This window comes from Phyllopteryx taeniolatus, chromosome 12, assembly GCF_024500385.1.
Source record: "Phyllopteryx taeniolatus isolate TA_2022b chromosome 12, UOR_Ptae_1.2, whole genome shotgun sequence".
Lineage (NCBI taxonomy): Eukaryota > Metazoa > Chordata > Actinopteri > Syngnathiformes > Syngnathidae > Phyllopteryx > Phyllopteryx taeniolatus.
This window is the reverse complement of record NC_084513.1, coordinates 12,538,202-12,555,176: the sequence shown is the minus strand read 5'-3', so window position 1 is coordinate 12,555,176 and position 16,975 is coordinate 12,538,202. Positions and strand designations below refer to the sequence as shown.

At 38.9% G+C, this 16,975-nt stretch overlaps 1 protein-coding gene across 1 annotated transcript; it reads left to right on the top strand.

Annotated features, from left to right (window-relative positions):
* Window positions 1–3,636: 3,636 nt before the first annotated feature.
* Window positions 3,637–16,972, top strand: abcb11a (ATP-binding cassette, sub-family B (MDR/TAP), member 11a). The gene is made up of 28 exons (XM_061792765.1): window positions 3,637–3,658; window positions 4,352–4,407; window positions 5,306–5,321; window positions 5,399–5,456; window positions 5,759–6,000; window positions 6,733–6,817; window positions 6,919–7,052; window positions 7,127–7,298; window positions 8,248–8,372; window positions 8,440–8,614; window positions 8,696–8,809; window positions 8,964–9,074; window positions 9,145–9,270; window positions 9,341–9,544; window positions 10,552–10,722; window positions 10,797–10,986; window positions 11,612–11,696; window positions 11,772–11,880; window positions 11,962–12,129; window positions 12,219–12,323; window positions 12,429–12,590; window positions 13,170–13,373; window positions 13,459–13,700; window positions 13,793–13,949; window positions 14,055–14,252; window positions 14,349–14,555; window positions 14,975–15,121; window positions 15,219–16,972. Exons 2-28 carry the CDS (start codon window positions 4,362–4,364, stop codon window positions 15,417–15,419), a joined length of 3,954 nt encoding a protein of 1,317 aa, XP_061648749.1. The 5' UTR covers window positions 3,637–3,658; window positions 4,352–4,361; the 3' UTR covers window positions 15,420–16,972.
* The last annotated feature ends 3 nt before the right edge of the window (window positions 16,973–16,975 follow it).

Below are 16,975 nucleotides of genomic sequence, written 5' to 3'. Positions count from 1 at the left end.
TCCCGGTGACAGTCTGACTTTCAGAGTGACAGATGTTTCTTTAGTCCTTTTTTACACAAAAGACATTTTTGTATTATTAAATAATACGAGGCAGCTGATCAAATAACGGTAAGCATGTCTGGCTCGCAGTCAAGGAGTTCTAGGTTGGAATCTCGGTGGAGTTAGCATGTTCAACCCATGCTTGTGTGGGTTGAATAGCCTCCAGTTTGTGGAGGCTGCTGGCACAGAGATGCCCGCATTGTTCACAACAGCCCACAGTCCTGAAAACACGAAAAAAGCATACACTTCATTGGGTATACTTGCCGTCTAGTATGACAAACAGACAGAAAGACCGACGGGTCATAGTTGGTGGTATAATGACAGTCTTTAATATAGGCAATTATAAGGAGGATTTATTTGGGGTGGTCATCAATTACTGTTCACATTTTTTTGCTATTAGGGCTACGCCACTATCCACCACGATTAACATAAGATGCAAATTTACACCACTGCAAACATATAAAATAAACCATGTTAAATGGACACATCGCTGACAGTATCAATAAAAAAGTTAGCATTGTCATTTTTGTAAGGGCAGAATTTTTGATACAGTAGTAGTAATTCTTGGGTCCGCTGTCTTATGGGATTCCACAGGGTTCAATTTTAGGGCCGCTACTCTTCTTTTTGCATTTGCTGCCTCTGAGTTCCAACTTGAGAAAACATGGGATTTCCTTCCACTGCTATTCTGATGATGGATTTACAGTATGTGATACTAAAGAAAAAACATACCTTTCCCTTAAAACAACTTGAATTTAATACAATTGAGAGATCATCACCTGTACAACAGTGAATTATCCATTCTTCCTTAATTTGTAAAATATTAATTAATTACTAATAATGTATCTTTGTTCATCTATCTCGTCCAGGGACGTATAGTGAGAGGCAGAACAATTAAATGCTCTTCTTCTACCACCACAACCACCATACATCATTATACACAACATACAGTACAAACAGTTTGTTTTGTATGCCACATTCATTTGTTTACATTACAACATCCTGATTTCCGGCTAAGTCTGCGAAAGTGAGTAGAAGTGGCGCCCCCGCTGGAAAACATTTGACACTGTAACTATTAAAACAGATGCTCACAGCCGAAAGGTTCTAGGTTCGAATGGAAAATTGTCTTTACCACACTTCTAAATTGTAGGAGTGAGCAAAAATGAAATATCTTCCCTCTCGTAGAAAATCTTTCAAAAAAATAAAAGGGAAAGGCTTCCATTTTGACAATTGTCCACAGGGTTGACTGAATACAATGTATACATGAATAAAATGGTGATCATCCTAAGAGTCCGTACCACATGTACGGTGGTGCTCAGCTCTGTGAATGAGATCCTGAGGGCTTGTTTTTATTGGAGTGCTGTCTTTGACTGGATTCCCACCTTCCTCTGACATTATCAATCACCTGTGTTGGGAATACAGTAGACCATCTGTAAAGAGAGAGCAAATTCCAAATCCAACCACACGTCCAAGCGGGCGTTAACCTTTTGTTGGCAACTTATTATGTTTTTAAACAATTTAGCTCTTACTGTAATATAATCTCAAGGGAAATTGGATTACAATAACATCCTAAAATCACACTGATGACCACAACAAGCACGGCTTTACTCTTATGTAAAGGACACTTGTATATGTAGACTAATTGTTTGCTGTAGATTTATTTATGTATCGGACTTTTTTTTTTATTGTCTTGTATTAATTGAATGCCATGTACTACTATTGATCATGAACTTTATATAAAACATATTTACATATATAATATTTAAATAAATATATAATGTATTATAATTATTTATTAATTATTTAAGGGATAAAAGACAGATATGAAAATGGGAATCACTTAGCAAAAATTGAAATATTTGTTATTTATTTATATATTTATTATGTAAGGCATAAAAAGACATCTATGAAAAGACAATATACTAAGCACATTGATATTTTAAAAATATTCGTGTATTTATTATTCAATGCATATAAAGACACATGAAAAATAGAATTATCAACACAACTATTTTTATTTATTTATTTATTTACGGCATAGAAAGATTATGAACAATAAATTACCAGGCAAAAATCTGCTATTTCTATTATTACTATTTCTATTATTACATGTGAAAAGTAAAATTATTAAGCAAAAATCTATTACTAATACTTATTTTAAAAAACTACATACATAAATAATGTACTGTTTTGTATCACTCATGGCATAAAAAGACAAATATGACAAATAAGAAAAAGTATTTATTTATTGTTTAATGCGTCAAATCATCCATCCATCCATCCATTTTCTGAGCCGCTTCTCCTCACTAGAGTCGCGGGCGCGCCGGAGCCTATCCCAGCTATCATCGGGCAGGAGGCGGGGTACACCCTGAACTGGTTGCCAGCCAATCGCAGGGCACATACAAACAAACAAACAACCATTCACACTCACATTCACACCTACGGGCAATTTAGAGGCTCCAATTAATGCATGTTTTTGGGATGTGGGAGGAAACCGGAGTGCCCGGAGAAAACCCACCCAGGCACGGGGAGAACATGCAAACTCCACACAGGCGGGGCCGGGGATTGAACCCTGGTCCTCAGAACTGTGAGGCTGACACACTAACCAGTCGGGCACCGTGCCCATAAAATCATTATTTATGTATGTATGTATGTATGCATTTATTTATTTATTATGTATGGAGTAAAAATTATCAAGCAAGCTGTATCATTTAAATGATGTATCTATTTATGTATTTATTTAATTTATTATTTAACACATAGAAAGACAAAGTCTATGAAAAATAAAATGACTCAACAAAAATAATTTTTTTATATAGGTACTTATTATATAAGGCACAAAAAACACATGATAAGTGAATTTGGTAAGCAAAAATCATTTATTTACTTAGGTATTCATTCATTCATTAAGGCATAACAAATAAATTAAAATTTAAAGTAGAATTACTGAGTAAAATAAAGGTTTACATTCTAATAGATTCTTCCATCATCAGTTTGTCTTCGATGAGACTAACGCAGAAGTCCCAGAGCAAACTAGAACCAAATTTGAACTGAAGGGCTGAAGAATAAACAAATATGAGAGGAAAATGTATTACATTACATAGCATTTACATTGGTAAGGTATGCTGAAATAAACCTGTTATTGCCATAAACATCGGTGGTGTGCGTTTAAATGGGCCAAAGAATGAAATTATTCTAATCATTAAAAATCCAAAAGTGAGTTTGCAAGCACTTGACCACAACACATGGCCTTACGGTCATTAAACTCATTTTACAATCACGTCTGATAACATCTAAAACACATTCATAAATACAATCACTTTTTCATATATATTATGATATCAAATATATAATGATACCACATATTCCCATTTTAGAAGTCCCATTGTGTGTTTATACGAAAACATTTGGCTTCCCAGCTTGAAATCCATATTTTTGTGATTTACATATTGATTTTTTCTTAAGAATTCAGCCTTTGATGGGCCATAATGCTGACACAAACCTTATCAGTGTAATGGGGCTATAGATAATAGCAGTAAGGGAGGGGCATAGGTTGCCTTATTAACTCATGCGGTGTTATTGCTTATGAAACCGCACATTCACTGACAGCTGCCCTGTTCAGGTACAGTACTTTTTTTCCCAGCTAAAGCAGCATCCATTCATATCATTCTTTGTATTTTAAGGTGACAAATCACTTTTTTACATTGTTAATTGATTTATTTTAATTGGTGTGTTGATGCGTGTCCACTTTTCATGTACTCAGCATGCTTGTGTAGGTTTCCTCCGGGTATTCCGTCGCCCCCGCCGCCCATACATAAAAAATAAAAATAAAAACGTTAGGTTGATTGGTTAGGTTGATTGAAGACTCTAAATTGTCCATAGGTGTGAATGTGAGTGTTTCTCGCTCTGTGCCCTGTGACTGAATGTACCCTGCCTCTTGCTCAAAGTCAGCCGGGACAGGCTCCAGTTCAACCTGACCCTGAACACCATCAGCGGTAGTAATGGATGAAGGGATGGAAAAAGAGCACTAAGAACACAAACTCACCACTCATCTACTTTATATAAAAGGCATGAAGTCAGTATCTTGAATTATTAACCAAATGGGAAGGAATGAGCAGAATGTGTTGTGATCGATATTTTCATAATAAGGAACAATTGCTCATAAAAGTTCAACATTTTCAACAATAGGCCTTTTTTGTTGAACTTTGTGAAGTCAGTACAGGTGTACTCAATGATTAGGAGCTGTTTATTTAATTTTTAAAGATTAAGCCCTGTGATAGTAGATCCAACTTCTATTGTTTTTGCTTTTTTCCAGGACGGAAAATATGAAGAAAACTATGAAGTTTACACCACCGCGTGTGGCAGATGTCGGTGAGTGACCTCGCATTAAATGCACAAAAAAATGCGCTCATGAGTATCATTAAGAGCCTTTTTGGTGTCCTTGTTAGTCATCATGAAAATGCAGCAGAACAGTGAACCTTTGAGGTCTTATTATAAGTGGCCAAACATTTGCACACATACCAGTTCAATCATAACTCTCTTAAAATGAGTTTCCTTCATTTTGTACTTTTTTTTTTTTTTTTTTTTGTGGATGAAAGTGATTTTTCCATGTCCCAACACTGATCTGCTCAATACAGTGTGTGTAATAAGTAGTTAAATGATATTAATCCAAACATTATTTTTTTACATTTTTACTGTCCACAACAAGTTATTTGATCAAACGAGTAATTCTGATCATATATATTCTATTGTCATAATCATATTGAAAATGTTTCATATGTCCCTGAAATAGCTGTCCACCATGTCATTAAGGACTAACCGCCCCTTTAAGAGACCCTCTGATATGACCAGCATTTTATGTTTCTTTAACAGAGGCTGAAACAGTGGATAGTTACAGAATAAATATTTACACTTATGGTTTGTAATTTTCACCATATTATAGTATGTGTGTAGTTGGATGTTGTCAAGCCTGTCATTGTCGGCAAGCTGATATATTTTGTTGTTTTCATCACATTGTCTGCTGGCAGTTAATATATATTTTTTTTTAAAAAAGGGTTGGTATTTGACCAATATACATTTCTAACAGCATAACATCTACTTATCACAATAAATGAAAAGTTCAATGGATGATTTTTGGTTGGGAAAGTCTCAAAGGCAACTTATTGTGATAATGACTCACATAGAGTAACATTTGTGCAGTTTTGAATTTAATAAAATAAATAAATAAATACTGTTTTCCGTATTATTAAATAATTTTCCTTATTTGCAGCAAAACAAAAGAATGGGTAAGTGATCTTAAGACTTTCTATGTGCCTCCAAAAATATTTTAGACTACAATGTTAATTAAATTGAATATTTACAGGGATGAAAAGAAACAGAAGAAAGAAGAGAATGCGCTCAGTGTTGGGTACTTTCAGCTGGTAAAAACTACAACTTAAACATACAAATACATGTGTAATATACAAAATTTACTAAATATTTTATGCAGTCTTTTTTAATTAGATTGTATTTCTTTTATTTTGTCCACTATTCTATACATCAAACAGAGCTGTTAACCTCATTTTGTTGCAGTTATGTAAGTGAATTGCAATGACAAAGGCATTCTGTTCTATTGTATTCTAAAATGTAACTTTTATAACAATATTCTTTTCTCCATTTTTGATCATTTCACTTGAGACCATTTCAAACTCAAACTCAATGTAATGTACTTTCTCCTGACCAGTTTCGATTTGCCACCTGGAAGGAAGTTGTAACAATGGTAGTGGGGAGCGTGTGCGCGCTCATCCATGGTGCTGCTGGCCCTCTAATGCTTCTGGTGTACGGCATGATGACCAACACATTTGTGGCTTATGAGGTGGAGCTTCAAGAACTGAAAGACCCAAATAAAACGTGCCACGACAACACCATCCACTGGATAAATGGCTCCGTTTATGAGCCTGCTGAAAACATTACTGTTGTCTGTGGGTGAGTTGGTTTAATATCATTGCGACAGTGAGAAGGGTTGCAGAAGTAGCCAAAACTGGTCACTTGGGTACAACAATGAAGTTCAATGAACCTTGTTAAAAAACAAAATCTACATATACAAAGATAATAATCTACAGTGGTGCCTTGAGATATGAGTAAAATCTAATTAGGGTTTTTCCGACATCTGAGCTGTCATTCAGCTGATTTCTTTCATTTGTTGCAATGCTTTAAGGAACGGATAGTTGAACACAAGTGGTGCAGCAACACATAGACGGACAATATGACAATACTAATATGCATACATTCTTCATCTTCAGTTTTTTTTTGTGGGTGTGGGGGTGTGGGGGGGGGCGGCTGGAACGAATGAGTGGCATTTCCATTCATTTTAATAGGAAGAAATAATTTAAGATACAAATGTTTTGAGTTATGGGCATGCTCATGGAACGAACTCAACTCGTATCTCAAGGCACCACTGTAATCTATAGCAATAATAATAATTTGGCAAACTAAGGTATCAAAAATATTAGTAACAACATTGTTCTACACCACTGCAAACCATCCAAGGTAATCATACAATTAATACCTAAAACACAAACCTTTTAATGTCACTCTTATTAGATTGTACATGTGTACCTAATATTATGGCCAGTGAGAGAATAAACATAACATGTATTAACATCACTCAATACTAAACCAGTTAATCTTGACCTAATAATTGCATTCTATTGACAGTGTAGATATTGAAGCCCAGATGACTATGTTTGCATACTACTATATTGGAATTGGACTAGGAGTTCTTTTTCTTTGTTATTTTCAAGTAAGTATTCTACATTTCTTTCTAAAGTACTCAATTAGAGCAGACTAATATTATGGTATAACACTGTGGTTTTCTGATCTAATATGCGTTTTCCCCTTCAGATTGTTCTCTGGGTGTCAGCCGCTGAGAGACAGACTCAGAGAATCCGAAAGGCGTATTTCCGTAAAGTCATGCAAATGGAGATTGGATGGTTTGACTGCAACTCTGTTGGTGAACTGAACACAAGATTATCTGAGTGAGGCCTCGAATTCCACATCGGGTCCATGTCAGTATGCGGTTTACACATCATATTGTTCTACTCCTTCTCAGTGATATCAACAAGTTGAATAACGCCATCGCTGACCAGGCGTCTTTCTTCATCGAGAGGATCTCCACCTTCGTTTTTGGCTTCATGGTGGGCTTCATCGGCGGATGGAAGCTGACGTTGGTTGTCATCGCTGTGAGCCCCTTGATCGGTGTGGCTGCTGGACTGATGGCAATGGTACAGCTGTGGCTCATACTCTACAAAGCCCACTTTGAGCCATTCAGACTGCTAGGATCCCTAAAAGCGGGCACTAAATTCCGTGTGTGTTGGGCATGTTGTGCGTGATCCACTAAGATTAAGGTGCAATTGGCAACAGGTGTAAAAGTGCTGTAGAGCACCCTACAAATGAGGGGTTTGTTTTTTTGATAGCTCTGATGCTGTTCACCATGAAAATTTTTAAATTGTACCCCGCCTCCTGCCCGATGATGGCTGGGATAGGCTCCAGCACTCCCGCGACCCTTGTGAGGATAAGCAGCTCAGAAAATGGATGGATGGATGGATGGAATTAGAAGTGTTTGTGGAAGAGGCAAACCAACACTGGATATTTTGTCACATAGTTTGCCATGACCCCTTTTGAATCACACACACTTACGATTGCAGAATATAAACTCCCTGTCTAAGGGCGGAAGAAGTTACACGGATGCAGTCAATTGCTCAGATAATTTACAGGAAGCCAGTAACTACATAAAAGTCGTGTTCTGTTTGATTTTAGTCGTCGCAGTACAAATTACTACAGTCTATTGAAATGATCCAGCCACACGGGAAAGCAGAGTTTAAATAAAATTTGTTGTAGGTGATATTGCATGACTCCTTCTTGTGACTGGCTCAAACTCAGCCCTTAGATCATCCAGAGGTTCCGAAATTGCATTGCTGAATAGACAATATGTCTTGAATATTATTGTTTCTGGCATTTCAAAAATGTTTATATGAGCAGCAACGATCCATTGTCCCCCGTCGGCCCTCATTTTGCCAATGGCTTCAATAGGGCTATTTTGCCTGTTTGGCAGACGCAATCCTGGGTGCGCCTGGTTAGTAGATCAGCTTGCATTCACAATCAAGTTTGTGTAAATCAGTCTGTCATTCAAGGAGGTTGTACGATTTGGTGTGATGTTCTTCTTTCTTGTAGGCTGTGGCCAGACTAACAGGACGAGAGCTCAAAGCATACGCAAAGGCGGGAGCTGTGGCCGACGAGGTTCTGTCGTCCATTAGAACGGTGGCGGCGTTTGGTGGGGAGGACAAAGAGGCTGAGAGGTTGTTCTTTTTTACAACCATTTTCTCAATGAAGTACATGGGAAATTTTAAAATACAAATGATTTAGGTATGACCGCAACCTTGTGGAAGCGCAGAACTGGGGTGTTAAAAAAGGTGCAATTATCGGAATCTTCCAAGGATATCTGTGGTGCATCATTTTCCTTACTTTCGCTCTGGCTTTTTGGTACGGCTCAAAGCTGGTCATCGAAACCAAGGAGCTATCTCCCGGGACTCTTATTCAAGTACGTAAAATATTTTTTGGCCTTTAACGTATTTATCCAATGCACCCCATGATGCCATGTGACTACCATCCACCTTTGCAGGTGTTTTTTGGAGTCTTGATAGCAGCAATAAACCTAGGCCAGGCCTCACCTTGTATGGAGGCCTTTGCGTCAGGCCGTGCAGCTGCAAAGACCATCTTTGAAACGATTGACAGGGTACAACCAGCTTCTATCCATCCACAGTTGAGAAATGGCGACGATCACGCACCATTAAAATGTTTTGCCAAGCATTTCTTGCTGCAGATTAACGTGTCGATTTTTGGCTATCTCAGCATTCACGGATCAGGTTTTATTCTTTTTTTTTTTACAGGAAGCAGAAATAAATTGTTTTTCCGATGATGGTTATAAATTAGATAGAGTGAAAGGTGACATTGAGTTCCATAACGTCACGTTCCACTACCCATCTAGACCTGAAGTCATGGTAACAGTTGTTTCAATCAAGCAGATGCCTGCATCATTCATTTGTATTAAAACTAATCTGCCTTTTTCAGATTTTAAATGATCTAAGCGTGCAGGTTAAAGCAAATGAAACCACCGCTTTTGTTGGACCCAGCGGCTCGGGGAAGAGTACAGCAGTGCAGCTCATCCAAAGGTTTTATGACCCAAAGGAAGGAATGGTGATAAAATATCCTCAGATATGTTGGACTGAAGTGGAATCTTTCGTGACTAAAAGACTTTCATTTCTAGGTGACTTTGGATGGCCATGACATCCGAAGTTTAAACATTAAGTGGCTGCGCTCACTTATTGGTATTGTAGAGCAGGAGCCGGTGCTGTTTGCCACAACAATTGCAGACAACATCCGCCTTGGGAAACCTGGAGTGACCATGGAGGAAGTAATCCAGGCGGCAAAAGAGGCCAATGCCTACAATTTTATAATGGACCTTCCACAGGTATGTTTACAACATACTAAGATTTGTAGTAGTTAGCTAGTCAGTTGTGGTTTAAGGCGGGCTGTAAAGTATGGGTAATGTAAACCATTTGTAGTCTCTCACAGGTTGAGCAGACATGTCACAAGTTTTCATCTGTACTGTATAGTTTTCAGATTTGAGGACAGAGGGAAATAAGTAATGAAATAACACACATGTTAATGTTGAATTTAACCTGTCTAGAAGCAGCTTTGTTATAATCCACATCTTCACTTTGCATCAGGGATATGTTTTATTTGTACCTTAAGCCTTTTGTATTATTATTATTATTTTCAATAAAACTTCTCTCTTTACTGTGACCAACAGACTTAGGCTGTGATTTTTTTCCTGAAATATAACAACACCAGCACAAATGATAGCATTGGGCTGGATAGACATCGGTCTAAGTGAAGTGGGCAGTTGTTTGTTTACAGTTCTTACTTTAATCATGGATGCATTTAGACTAAAAGCACCTGCAACTTTTAGTTCCTGGCCCATTGTTGTCTCTGTTTCCACTGCAGTTTGAGATTATTCTGCATTTGAGACCAAGGATGGAAAGAAAGAAATGTGCGGAGTTGAGTAGGCCATCCAGACTTGTTTTGCCACATAAATGATCCCAAACTCACGCAACCAATCTGGCCATAGGCCTTTTCATTTTGGAGTGCCAATTCAGTCTTTGGTTCTCCGCACAATGAAAACAATTTGAATCAAAACAGTAGTGGTGAGTCAAGTAAAATGTGGTTAAAAGTAGTGACCTCTAATGTCCCTGAAACTTCAAAAAGCACTAACCAGCAACTTTATGGAGAGTTGATAGATTGCCTCACAACTAAATTTAGACATTGATTCCTGCCATTGAAACACAGTTCTTTTGAAAGTACTTGCACTCATTCATCCTTAGAGACTGTATCCCTAATTCTAACAATGTACTCCACATCGGTCGATAGATGCAATTTAAGAAACTTGAAAGTTATATGTCGCCATTTATTTTTTAGAAATTTGATACTTTGGTGGGTGAAGGTGGAGGTCAGATGAGTGGAGGCCAGAAGCAGAGGATTGCTATTGCTCGAGCTCTGATCCGGAATCCTAGGATCCTGCTCTTGGATATGGCTACGTCAGCCCTGGACAACGAGAGTGAAGCTGTTGTCCAGAAGGCATTAGACAAGGTATGTAACTATTGCTACTTACTCACTTGACACACTTCATTGAACAAGTGCAGTGAAATGACACCCGATGGCAGGTGCGCATGGGCAGGACCACCATTTCGATAGCCCACCGTCTTTCCACCATCAGGAAAGCGGACGTCATCGTTGGATTTGAACGTGGACGGGCTGTGGAGAAGGGAACCCACAGCCAGCTCCTGGAAAAGGAAGGCGTCTACTTCACTCTGGTCACCCTGCAGAACCACGGTGTATCAAACACAGCTAATGGTAAGTCCATAGAATCCTTATGATCCTTAAATATGCAAATTTCTCAAAAGTGTCAGCGTGAGTGTTGAGCAGGTTGGGGGTTGCCAGATAAGCATTTCAAACGTTTTTATCCAAACTTGGGTCATACACTCTTTTCCTCAAAAGTCTGATGAAATGTCTCAGTCTCGGATTTTAAAATCCTGCCCTCGGTTCTTATATAGTCCTCCACTCTGTTATGGTTTGGGTTTCTCTTTAGGTTTTGATTTCTTGTACTGTCTCTGGGTGTAGTCTATTCTGTCATTGGCCAGTCTACATCACACCAATTTACCAAATGATCAAAAGTATTAAGGTTATTTGGCCTAAAGGTACCATCTGAAATTAGGCAATGGCAAAATATATCAGGAGGACTACAAATTTGATATTTTGGTTGCACCCCCAAAACCGGCAGTGGTTGGCACGGCCACCTTGCAGTAACTAATCATCTGAACCTCTAACATGTTCACCCTGTGACCGAAATCCTGTTGTGTCCTGACTGTCTCTAAATTTCAGTCAAGCATGTGCCAAGGTTTTGTTCAATTTCCTCCAGAGTTACCGAAGTTTCAATATGAACTGAGGGTGAGTTGACTGCTGACTTTTCTTTCGCCAGGTGCTGTCAGCGGAGCTGCTGCTGTGGAAAACTTTGAAACAAAATTGAGGACTTTAAGCCGGGGAAGCTGCAGGTCGACTAAAAGGTGCAGTAAAGTCAACTGAAAAGACCATAACAGGAGATTACTGTATCGGATACTAAATTGCTATTATTCCGATAGGAGGTCAGTTCGGCTGCGATCTCAGAGCAACTTGTCCAGTGATTTTGGCCCTGACACCGTATCAAACAGCCTCAGGATCCTTTCCAGCCAGAATATCATACCAGACATTGTATGCTTATGCCATGTGAAAACATTGCCGTCATCTGTCATGTCATGTCAATTGGAATAACTTAATGTAAATCGTCAATAGCCCGAGTATGAGGATGAGGAAGATGAGCATCTTCAACCAGCCCCAATCGCACGGATCCTCAAGTACAATCAGTCAGAGTGGCCCTACATGCTGCTGGGCTCTTTGGGAGCTGCTATCAATGGCTCTGTTAACCCCATCTACGCTGTGCTGTTTAGCCAAATTCTAGGGGTACGGACGTCTAGCATCATCTTCGGTCGACTTGTAAATGGTTTCAGAAACTTGAGAGGTTCAACTGTTGCTTTTTTTTCTGTGTGCAGACCTTTGCCTTAGCTGACATAAATGAGCAGAGGGACCAGATCAATGGGATTTGCGTTCTGTTTTGCATTGTGGCCGTGACAAGTGTCTTCTCACAGTATTTACAGGTTTGCACGAACATTAAAAGCGGACGTATTTGCAAACTTAAACTATAACAATGCTATTCATCAAAAGTAATTCTTTGTCTAAATAAATGTGATTTGATGTTGCAGGGATACGCCTTTGCAAAGTCTGGAGAGTTGCTGACACGTCGTCTAAGGAAATTAGGCTTTCAGGCCATGCTGAGACAAGACATTGGCTGGTTTGATGACCTCCAAAACAGCCCCGGCGCTCTGACCACCAGACTGGCCACTGATGCCTCCATGGTCCAGGGTGTGAGTAGTTCCTTTCCAAGCCTATATCGAGAGTATTTTGCAAAGGTTTTGGCTACTACTGGCTTTTTTGTTTTGTTTTACAGCACTCCTTTTGACATAGTGTGACAATAAGTACAGTATAGGATTATGCAAAAAAAAAAATGCTAAACTGGTTTCCATGGAAGACTGTAGAGCCCTGGGATCAACGGAAAGGTCCACACCCAGGAATCATAACGGCACCTCCGATCTGTCAAGAAATTTGAATATTATATTAGAAACAGTCAAACTGATATTTAACATACAAATCAAGTAGGAATTGGCCTTCTGAAAAAGAATTCCCCAGGTGTTTAATGAATCTGTATCATGTATGAGTTTTTTGAATTGAACTCCTCAAATAAATTATATTTTTGATGATATTTACATTTTTTTGTGATGCACCTATATGTGGTCATTAGAGAATTGCAAAAACAACCACCATCGTGACTTCTGCACAGTGCTGTACGTGTCCAAGTTGTCCGAAATTTCCTATAAAACAAAAACAAAAAATAGGAATCTAAAAAAGATTTTGTTGCTTCATGGTTATTTTGTATTTTGTCTTAGGCTACAGGATCTCAGATTGGCATGGTCGTCAATTCCCTGACCAACATTGGAGCCTCCTTCATCATTGCCTTCTACTTTAGCTGGAAGTTAACCTTGGTCATTATGTGCTTCTTGCCGCTCATTGGGCTGTCTGGACTCTTGCAAGCCAAAATGTTGACTGGTTTTGCAAATGAAGATAAAAAAGCAATGGAAGACGCAGGCCAGGTCTGTGCCCTCACCATCACAGTATGTATATGAAATCCCAGGATGGTTTTCCATACATTTTTACCCAAGCTGACCTTTTTTGCAGGTTTCCAGTGAAGCTCTTGCCAACATCAGAACCATTGCAGGTTTGACCAAAGAGAGCACATTTGTGGAGTCATATGAGGAAAAACTTGAATGTCCGTATAAATCTGCCAAGAAACGGGCCAACATCTACGCGTTCTTTTTTGGCTTGTCCCAATGTGTAATTTTCATGGCATACGCTGCTTCATTTCGGTATGGGGGATATCTGGTTAACTCTGAGGGACTGCCGTATGTGATAGTTTTCAGGTGGGTAAAATAATATCTCCCATGTTTCTTCTCAAATATGCATTGTGATTGTGGTCACCAGCAAATTTAGCGCTGATATATTGTTACTCCAGGGTGATATCGGCAGTAGTCATCAGCGGGACTGCACTGGGCAGAGCTTCTTCTTTCACTCCTGATTACGCCAAAGCTAAGACAGCTGCTGCTCATTTGTTCAAACTTTTGAATCGAACACCTAAAATCAGCACAAGCAGCACAGATGGCGAGAAATGGGTTTGTACATAAAACAATAGAAATGTGACGTGAATGCTGAGAAATATTTGTGAATCCGAAATGTAAACTTTACCTTGGTAATTAATCTTGGTCTGTCATCATTAGGAGAACTTCAAGGGCGAAATAGAGTTTGTCAATTGTGAGTTCACCTATCCAACACGTCCAGATGTGCGCGTGTTGAAAGGCCTGTTGGTGTCTGTAAAGCCCGGTGAGACGTTGGCGTTCGTGGGGAGCAGCGGCTGTGGTAAAAGCACCAGTGTTCAACTGTTGGAAAGGTTCTACGACCCGGACGAAGGGAAAGTGGTGTGTGCACTTTTGGGAACGCTCATCTTAATCTCCAAATGAAACAAATCGACAAAGAAGTCAGCAAAACTCTCTCATGTCTGATTTTGATTACAGTTGATCGATGGTCGCCCGTCTCAGTCAGTGAATGTGCCCTTCCTGAGATCTCAGATTGGCATCGTGTCCCAGGAGCCCGTTTTGTTTGACTGCAGCATAGCTGAGAATATTCAGTATGGGGACAACACGCGCAGCGTCAGCAGAGAAGAAATTGTGGAGGCGGCCAAGAAAGCCTACCTTCATGACTTTGTGATGGCACTGCCAGATGTGAGAGTAAACCTTTTACTTTGATGCATCAAGTACAAATAAAAGTGGGTCTACTAGGAGAATAGAAATTGTCATTTTTAAGGAAAACAGAAAAAAGCGACTGCAAACGTGACATTTTAACGAGAGTCAACGGGTATAGATTTGTGCGCTCCCAGAACGGATCTACAGTACATTTCAAAATATTTGTATTTTATTATCAATATTTGTATGAATTTTTTTGTCTTCAAGGAAAGTAATTTGCTAACTACCATCAGTGTTGGGTCGGCGCCCTTGCGCCATCTATGAATCAGCCACCACTATCTATAATGTACAAAATATGCAGCACATGTCATGTGTCACTCTGATGTTATTTTCAGCATTGCTAATCTTGATGCATCTGTCGTTCTTTCAATCCCTGAATACATTGGACAAATTGTTAGAAATATGAAACCCAGGTTGGCGCGCAGGGCTCCCAGCTATCAAGAGGACAAAAACAACGCATCGCCATTGCTAGGGCTATTGTCAGGAACCCCAAGATCCTTCTTCTAGATGAGGCCACCTCTGCTCTGGACACAGAAAGCGAAAAGGTTGCCACTTTTTGTACATATGACAAGCTCCACCACATGATCCTTACATGATAAAGACATTATGGGTTGTTTTTTTGTTCTCCCCCCCCCCCCACAGACTGTCCAGTCTGCTCTGGATGACGCGAGAAAAGGTCGAACCAGCATCGTCATTGCTCACCGGCTCTCCACCATCCAGAACGCTGACATCATCGCAGTGATGTCACATGGCGTCGTCATAGAACAAGGCACTCATGATGAACTCATGGCCAAGACTGGTGCTTATTACAAACTGGTCACAACTGGAGCGCCCATCAGCTAGAACCAGAATGTAAATATTAATGGAGGAAAAGGTTTTGAAATGATTTATCTTGGTCTAACCACAAAATCCCTGTTTAAACTGAAATTTCAACAAGGATGGGTAGACTTTTTATATCCACTTTACATTTTGATCATTCATTTTTAATACAATTAAGTACATGTTAGATTTGTATTATTATATGAGGTAAGCAGTTAAAAATGCGTGGTCATGTTTGTAATACTGGACTTCATCAAAATTATGATTTGCTAGTTCAGTGTTCAACCCTAACCCTAAACCCTAACCTCAATCATAACTGACCACAGGCCAGTAAACAAAACGGCATAATAGTCACACTCAATATGGGATGTTTAAATGACTTGCAGCTTTTTTGGATGTAAATTGTTTTCCAGAAATTTCATTTAGGTTTTTTTTTTTATCTCTATTAATGCATTGAAGGCTTGAAAGAGCGTTGTTTTTAATACTGTAGTTATCTTTTTTTTTTTGACTCCGAGAGAGGATAAACCTTGCAATGCAAAGCAGCTCTGTACTTTCCCATTTTCTAGTTCACCCAATGAACTGCCGATTGAGTGATTGTCTTATGTTATGTTAGCTACAAAATTATATTTATTTGTATAAAAACACCTTATAGTGTCCAACATCACTCCCAGTTCAATACTTTGATTTAAATGATTACACAAGATTGCATATTTAATACACCATTTCTTTAAGAAATGTGTTCAATAGAATGACAACATTCTTACTTTCTGCACTCGTTTACCTCCCCATATGAGTAAAACGGACTAATATTACTGAGAGGATAATGTGCGCGCCGCTTTGTTTGTTAACAGGTTACTTGACCACTTAGGCCACTTATGTAATGAGCTGAGGTACCACTGGATGCTTAGCAACTATCCACACAGCTAGTAAAGACCCCAAATGGACGCTGATGGGGAGCTCCACTAATCTGCCTAATGCAAATCAAATTAAATCAGACTCCCTTCTGCTTTGTAGCATTTTGGTTGATTAATTGGAACATATATACCTCAACCTAGGCAACCCAGGACTGACTGTGTCATTAACACACAGCAGGATGATCATAATAATAGGGACAGTACATACACAGCTGTTGCGGGAGATATGCATTAAATTATGTCAGTAAGCCGTAGAGATATATAAACGTTGCAGACGGGCGCCGTACTCACCAATTTTTAATCAAGGCTTTCATGATTTCATGTATGTTTTTCTATCTGCTTGAATGCTTGCAAGTCTTATGTGTAATGTGTAACGCATTGGAAAAGTGTTTGAAATGCGTCATCTACAGTAAAGAGCATTACATTTAATTTCATAAATTGTTAGGAAAGTTTGGTCCTGATATGATAATAAAGGTCATTATATCACAAAAATTCATCTTTCTTTATTCAATGTTTAATCTTATGGTGTTAGTAACCAAACAGCCTTACTGTATTTTTTTGTATGCTGATGTAACGTTTTTGTTTTCTTTGTAAATTACTATTGCTATAAACTGCTATGACCTGTAACTCTGTCAATGTCAAAAAAAGAATAATAAATACATAGCC